The sequence below is a fragment of the Hakea prostrata genome, chromosome 1, assembly GCF_041222555.1.
Source record: "Hakea prostrata isolate BN-2017 chromosome 1, UWA_Hpros_2, whole genome shotgun sequence".
Taxonomy (NCBI): Eukaryota; Viridiplantae; Streptophyta; class Magnoliopsida; order Proteales; family Proteaceae; genus Hakea; species Hakea prostrata.
This window is the reverse complement of record NC_142600.1, coordinates 62690366-62698451: the sequence shown is the minus strand read 5'-3', so window position 1 is coordinate 62698451 and position 8086 is coordinate 62690366. Positions and strand designations below refer to the sequence as shown.

The 8086-nt window shown below is 39.7% G+C and overlaps 2 protein-coding genes across 2 annotated transcripts; one reads left to right on the top strand and one right to left on the bottom strand.

Moving 5' to 3' along the window:
- Window positions 1–368: 368 nt before the first annotated feature.
- On the bottom strand, window positions 369–3134 carry LOC149029338 (G-type lectin S-receptor-like serine/threonine-protein kinase LECRK3). Its single transcript, XM_089150586.1, has one exon. It carries the CDS (start codon window positions 3045–3047, stop codon window positions 642–644), a length of 2406 nt encoding a protein of 801 aa, XP_089006712.1. The 5' UTR covers window positions 3048–3134; the 3' UTR covers window positions 369–641.
- A 699-nt stretch (window positions 3135–3833) lies between these two features.
- Window positions 3834–6717, top strand: LOC149029337 (G-type lectin S-receptor-like serine/threonine-protein kinase LECRK3). The gene has a single exon (XM_089141556.1). The coding sequence runs from the start codon at window positions 3953–3955 to the stop codon at window positions 6344–6346; it is 2394 nt and encodes a 797-aa protein (XP_088997682.1). The 5' UTR covers window positions 3834–3952; the 3' UTR covers window positions 6347–6717.
- The last annotated feature ends 1369 nt before the right edge of the window (window positions 6718–8086 follow it).

Below are 8086 nucleotides of genomic sequence, written 5' to 3'. Positions count from 1 at the left end.
AAAAAAAAAAAAAAAACCATTGAAAACATCTAAGATCTTTAGATTGACTATCAACCCCCGAAAAAAAATGAAAATTTTCAGTGCCACCTCTTGGGTCACACCTTAATATTAATGCCATCCCTCGAGGTATTAAATGTATCAATTAGACTCCTATTACTTATACCGTTAGTCTCAACTAATTTTGTTTTTTAATACATTTCCAATATTAGTCCCTTATTCTAAGGGAAGAAGCTGACTAAGGAGAAGAAAACAAAACAAATTTATGTGTGAGAACAGAAATCATGAAAATGAAAGCTTTCCCTCTCGAGTTGGCAAAAGCCTACAATGGACTTGCTTTATTGACTCAAACAAATTAGAATTTAAAGATAAATCGAGCTTAGAATTTTACATTCAAGGGAATTGCTTTATTGACTCAAACACTTGAATTTGCATATTTAATACTTGAGCATAACTGAATTTGAATACATAGGATAGATGGAATTCTATTGCAATAAATAAACAAATCACCATCCTTATTGTTCAAGGCTTTCATCTGAATACATACAAGTTGCAGTGTGAAATAAAAGCTATAATTGTTGAAGCAGAAAACTGGAGTGCCAATTCCAATTGTGTGAATGGATGGAATGAGATGAAGTGGAAAATCACCAATCATCTGTGACAAAAGAGCTGTAGGGGAAAGGGGATGGTGGAGGGGGAACCTCAACAGCTCCTTCAAGCATCTGTAACACCTTCTTCATTGGAGGCCTCAGCGTTGGGTCCTCTTGAATACACCAAATTGCTATCATCACCAAATTCAAAAGCTTCTTCTCATCCGCTGTAGCCTCCTCATCCTTATCCACCAAATCTCCGAGTTTATCTTCTCTGTAGCAATCATAAGCCCAGTCTGTCAATATTGCTTTGTCTTCTCTACCCCATGCTGACTCCACACACCTCCTACAAGAGAGAATCTCCAGCAACATCACACCAAAACTATAGACATCCACTTTGGCTGTGATAGGCATACTCCGGAACCACTCTGGAGCCACATACCCTTTAGTTCCTCTAATGCATGTTTTAGTTAAGGCCTGGTCAGGCATCAACAGTTTTGCTAATCCAAAATCAGAAATTCTCGGTCTGAAAAATTCGTCTAGAAGTATGTTCTGAGGCTTTATATCGCAGTGCACAATCTGGATGCTGCACTCTTCATGCAAATAAGCAAGCCCTCTTGCAATTTCAATTGCAATCTGGGTTCTTTGGTCCCAATGAGGCCTTGAGAGTCCAAAGATAAAGTCTGCCAAAGAGCCATTGCTCATAAACTCATAAACCAAGAGCCTATGAGCCCCTTCGTCACAAAATCCAAACAATCGAACTAAATTCTTGTGGTGGGTCTGGCCGATCACACTTACCTCTGTTTTGAATTCCTTCTCGCCTTCTTGAACCACCTTGTCTAGCCTCTTGACAGCAATTGGATGTCCAGAGCGTAATGGGTAGAAACCTTTGTAAACTATCCCAAAAGCACCCTTTCCCAATTCTTCTTTGAACCCATTTGTAGCTTCTTCAAGTTCACTGTATGTAAATGAACGCAGATTAGTCTCTGAGATGCTAGAAACTTGATTGCCACTTTTTGCCCTTCTACGGTATGCTAGGAAAGCAGTCAGGCAAGTCACAACTAACAATAGGAAGTTCAGCAATATAGAAACACCCAATGATCCACCCAGGATTTTTTTTAGATCTTCGTTCGTCGAACTTGCAGGAGTTCCAGAACTTTCAGGAGAAGTCGCATTCCTTATTTTGAAAATAGTCTTTCCATAGTCACTTGCGCTCAACACTCCATTGGAGATCGGAAGCCTCTTCTTCCAACATGTTAAGTTACTGAAAACAACAACTGCACAGTTACAGTCGTGCAAGCAAGAAGTCCAACATTCCTGTTCTGTAACATTCGCAATCCTTTCATAATCATTAAATGGCCAATTTGTGCCACTCAGCTCCTGCGGATAAAATTGACTATCAGATTGACTATCTTCACATGAAAATGGGTTACTTGGTTGGCAGCCACTGAGTTGGTTGTCAGGATCATTGAAGGTGTACCCAGGTGGGCATGCACAGAAGGGCAATCCATTAGCTAATCCACAGTAGCTATTATACCCACAAGCACCACTGCCATAGTCCCCCGTAATGTCACAGACACTATCAGGAAATGATTGCTCAATGGTCCATACTCCAATAGCTCCAGTAGGACCAATAGAAGGCCTTGGATACGAGTACAGATAAAATCCTCCTCCAGCTTCAAGGGTCGCTCTGTGATAGAAATCAGAAACCGAGAGTACGTCAGCAGGTGAGAGATCCGACGAAATGCTTCCATTGCTATCCTGGAAATACAAATGGCCTGACGATTCATTGAAGACCAACGTCCGACGGTTATCAGGCTGAGTAGGCTTGAAAGGGTAGTATTCAGGGTAGGGAAAATAAGCCGGCAAGGAGACAGCATTTAGAACCATAGTTCCATCTTGACGCAATTGGAGCTGAAACCTTCCCCGTGAGTAGTCAGTCGTCGAATTCTTTGAATTAAGATTCTCACCCGCGTGCAGTATTTGGCCAGGCAAGAGGGTATCTGTAGGTTGGCTGAAGCTCTGCCATAGGTGAACATAATTCTTACTGTCAAGCACGAAGTTGCCATTGTCGAGCATGGCAGCGTGATGGACAACATCGCTGGAATTTGAGATCGAAGCATTCCATAAATGCTGGCCATTGGGGTCGGTAAGAACAAGTTGTCCATCCATTGTAAGCTGAATTTTGGAACTTTTTGGTACTGAGTGTCCATCATAGGCGTACCAAACGGTAGTTTGATCTGGTATTTGATTGAACCAGATGCAGAGCAAGAAGGAATTTGAATTTGTGCCAAGGCTGCGAAACCCAAAGGCAAAGTCATTGTGAGGTGAGGTCCATGGAGAACCTCCGCCAGCTATGAGAGATGTACCCAAGGTTACATTAGCTCCAGAGACGGCCAAGAAGGGGAAAAGAAGAAAAGGGAAGAAGAGCAGTAGAGAAAAAACAGCATTAGAATCCATTGCGAAAGGCCTTAGGGAAGTCAAAAAACATTTAAAAGCCGATTTGTATATACAAAAATGAAACAGGGAAGGTAAGTGACAGCTCCGTTTCATTGGCTTGGAAGAAATCTTAATTCTTATGCGTCCTTTATCAATGAATTTATCAAATAAAAAGGCTTTGTTGAAGATGAATCTGTTACGGAAATGCTTGCATGTTCCATGCTAGATTTGCTTCAAACTGCTGCCCTTACTAAACAAGAATTTTCGAGTTATTTTTTTCCCTTTTTTCTGATAGTACTTCATAATACTTTGACTATGACTTTTGACTTTTTTTTTCTTAACGAGCCAAATGGTATTTTCCCTCATTTTATGCAAATTTTTATTCATTTATTTAAGGTAGAAAACGGGAAAAAAAAAGTTTGTAATCAAATGTCTGAGTCATGGCTTCAGATCCACCCTTGTATGAGTAGGTGGGTTTATAAATAAATGTGAAAACATTTATATTGATTCAATCAACATACTCAAAAGAACGTCATTGATCACGCTATTTTTTGTCCTAAATGTATCTGTTGACTGTCTCATAAATGTGAACCCAAAGAAAATTGATTGGATATAATGTGAAATTGTATTTACTTTATAATTAGTAAGTTGATACGTCTACATCTTTCATACGTGTTTTGCTGTTGTTTTACCAATCAAACTTTGCTTCTAGCATGGAAAATGATCATTTGCGTAACAGATTCATCTTGAACAAAGCTTTTTTATTTGATAAATTCTTCTTCAGGAATTCATTAATAAAGGACGCATTAGAATTAAGATTTCTTCCAAGCCAATGAAACGGAGCTGTCAGTTACCTTCTCTGTTTCATTTTGGGATATACAAATCGGCTTTTGAAATTTTTGACCCTTGGCCCTTTTCACTTCGCAATGGATTCTAATGCTGTTTTTCCTCATATTCTCTTCTTCTCTTTTCTACTTTTCCCCTTCTTGGCTGTCTCTCAAACGAATGTGACCGTGGGTAACCATCTCATAGCCGGCGATGGAGGTTATCCATGGACTTCAACTTCCAATGACTTTGCCTTCGGGTTTCGCAGCCTTGACACAAATTCATCAAATTCCTTCTTGCTCTGCATCTGGTTCTATAAAATACCAGAACAAACTACCGTTTGGTACGCCAATGATGGATATCCAGTTCCAAAGAACTCCCAAATTAACCTTACAGCAGATGGACTTGTTCTTACCGACCCCAATGGAAAAAAGTTATGGACGACTGAAGTCTCAAATGCCAGAGATGTCGATCACGCTGTCATGCTCAACAATGGCAACTTCGTGCTTGGAAGTAAGAATTCTTCTGACCTGTGGCAGAGCTTCAGCCAACCTACAGATACACTGTTGCCTGGACAAGTACTGCAAGTGGGTGGGAATCTTACTTCAAAGCTGTCAAAGACAAACTACACACGGGGAAGATTTGAGCTCCAATTGCTTCAAAATGGAACTCTGGTTCTATATCCTGTCTCCTTGCCGACTTATTATCCCTACTATCGCTACTACTCTAACGGATCTAATCCCGCTGATAGCGGTTCCACCTTGGTCTTCAATGAATCAGGCAGTTTTTATTTACAGCGGAGTAATGGAAGCATTGTGGTTCTCTCACCTGCTGACGACATACACCCAGTTTCTGATTACTATCACAGAGCAACCCTTGATGCTGGAGGAGGATTTTATCTGTCCGCGTATCCAAGGCCTGCTTCTCCTGGTGTAAAAGAATGGATCATTGAGAAATCATTTCCTGATAATCCCTGTAGCATTTCAGGCATTTATGGTAGCGGTGCTTGTGGGTATAATAGCTACTGCAATGTTTCTAACCGGATGGCCATCTGTCAATGCCCACCTGGATACACCTTCGTTGAACCTAACAACACTCTGAGTGATTGCAAGCCGAAAAACCCACTTGCATGTCAAACAGGTCAATCTGGTTCCTCTGACTGTCAATTTTGTCGCCAGGAGATGAATGGCATTAATTGGCCATTTAATGACTACGAAGAGATTTATCCCATTAGTGATCCGGGCTGCTGGGATTCTTGCTTGCGTGACGTTTACTGTGCAGTAGTTATTTTTAGTAACCAGACGTGCTGGAAGAAAAGGCTTCCAATCTCCAATGGAATGTTCAGTGCAAATGAAATTGGAAAGGCTATATTCAAGATTAAGAATGCAAGTTCTCCAACTCCTTCAAGTTCTTCAAGTACAAACAATCAAGATCAACTGATAGCCGTCATGGCTGGATTATTGGGCGGTTCTCTATTTGTCAATTTGATATTGTTAGCTGCAACTTGTCTGATTGCTTTCTTTGAGTACAAAAGTAAAGCTAGAAATCGAGTTTTTAGCATTTCAGAGACTAATCTGCGTTCCTTTACATACAAAGAACTCGAAGAAGCCACAAACGAGTTCAAAGAAGAACTGGGGAAGGCTGGTTTTGGCGTTGTCTACAAAGGTTTCTACCCATTAGGCTCCAAAGATCTGATTGCAGTCAAGAGGCTCGACAAGGTGGCTCAAGAAGGTGAGAAAGAATTCAGAACAGAAGTAAGTGCTATTGCTCAGACCCAACACAAGAATTTAGTTCGGTTATTTGGATTTTGTGACGAAGGGCCACACAAGCTTTTGGTATATGAATTCATGAGCAATGGCTCTTTGGCTGACTTTATCTTTGGAAACTCAAGGCCTCCTTGGAACCAAAGAATCCAGATTGCAATTGGGATTGCAAGAGGGCTTGCTTACTTGCATGAAGGATGCAGCAACCAGATTATCCATTGTGATATAAGGCCTCAAAACATACTACTAGATGATTTTTTCAGGCCAAGGATTTCTGATTTTGGGTTGGCAAAGCTGTTGATGCCTGACCAGGTCTTGACTCACACATGTATTCGGGGGACGAAAGGGTATGTAGCGCCGGAGTGGTTCCGTGGTATGCCAATCACGGCGCAGGTGGATGTTTACAGCTTTGGTGTCATATTGTTGGAGATCCTCTCCTGCAGGAGGAGTGTGGAGACAACAAGTGGTGAAGATGAAAAAGCAATATTAACAGATTGGGCTTATGACTGCTACAGAGACGGTAAACTAGAAGAATTGGTGGAGAGGGATGAGGAAGCCACAAGGGATGAGGAGAGGCTACTGACTTTGGTGAGGATAGCAATTTGGTGTATTCAAGAGGAACCGTCGCGGAGGCCAACAATGAAGAAGGTGTCGCAGATGCTAGAAGGAGCTGTCGATGTTCCATGTCCACCATGTCCTTTTCCCTTCGTCTCTTTTGTCACTAAAGCTTGACTGAGCAGCTTTTGAGGTTCCTTCTCCACCAGTACCTTTACTTTTCTCTCTCTTCGTCTCTTTGTTGTTTCCATTCTTTCACAGAATTGGAATTGGTACTCATATTTTCTACTTCAAACACTACTTTACAGCTTTTCTTTCACCTTGCAACCTGGATTCACATGTAAGCTTTGAACAAAACAAATGGTTGTTTGTAAATTGTATGTAGATTTTGGGATGATGCTAGATATCTGTTTCTGTCTGATATATGAAAATAAAAATGTAAGTGTCTCTTCTTGTAAACAAGTGGTCCTTATTCCATTTTGAGTACTCCAAAGATAATGACTGCAAATTTGTTGACCAAATGAGATGAAGGAATCATAAAATGATACCGTTTGATGCCAAACAATTCCAAACTAAACTAGTAGTTCCGAAACCTACCTTTGAATTGTAGTCATTGAGGATTACTTGAATGATAAAACTGGAACATATTTCTGTCTGACATGGGCAGTCTCTATTGCTACTTAAGACAATAGTTTTTGCTTTCTTCTTTTTTTTTTTTTTTTTTTTTTTTAAATCTGAGATAGGGAAGAGGCTTCATATGAGAGTACTTTTCTATTTAATTATCCTAAATCAGAATTCAAATGATTCAGAACAAAATCTATATAAGCATTATAAATTTTAATTAATAAATAAATCCTTGATCTTGCAAGTTTGACAGATTCTGAAGGAAAAGAACCCTTGGTTCTCATAACCAAGTTATGTAATTAAGTTTCAAGAAAAAAGCATATTAAAAATCAAGAACAAGGAAAATCAGAAGTTTGAAGAGAAAATCTGTCTCTGATATTTCTTTTTCTTTTTAAAAGAAAAAGAAAAAAAAAATATTCATTAAGACAAACACTGAATTACATCATTAATCTTATACTCTTGGACAGCAACTGGATTGTCCATCCTTCGAAAAAAAGGTAACATGCTGTATCTTAGGTAGTATGGCTAATACAGGAATTACATAATATATATTCAAATCAGCTCCTCATAAGGAAAGAACAATGTGCTCCCTTAATGCTTTTGAACCTTACAGTAGTAGGGGGTGGGGCCCACATGGGTTCCACTGAGCTTTTATCTCTAATTTTTTTTTCTCATATTTACAAGTAGGCCCAACCACAAATGTATGGTGGAAAAGCGTCAATGAAGTACATTGTTCTCCCCTACCTAACAAGGTGTTGATCAATGCTCACATAATACAATCATGGTTTAGTTGGGGTAGGGACTAACAGGTTCCAGTAGAAATGATCCTATCTATAGTAAGATGCCGGGTTGCCACGAACTAAAATTCCTTGACATAGAGCTTAGATCAAAACTCTTCGACAATGAATTGTAGAAGCAAGATTACTCGAACAAAGCAGCATTGCCCTATATGTACAATACAAAAAATCCACAAACCAGTTTTCGACAAATCATCTACGAGCCCTGCAATGCAAAGAGTGGTGTTGGAAAAAGTGGACCAGTCAATCATGGAAGGCTGATTCACTAGGGATAATGGCGACTGAAAATGTTTGGTGGGAAGAGGGTGAAGAGCAAGTAAGCTTCAACGACTGAAAACAGTTGGATAAATGAAATGGTTTTCTTTGAAAAGAAGAATTCAAAATTTAAAATCCAACATGAAGTTGGTCAATTACAGTTAAGGGAGACAAACCTTATTCCACTCCAACAACCGAGGTTGAATTCTATTCAAAATCTATCTGCTATGTATTGTACGTT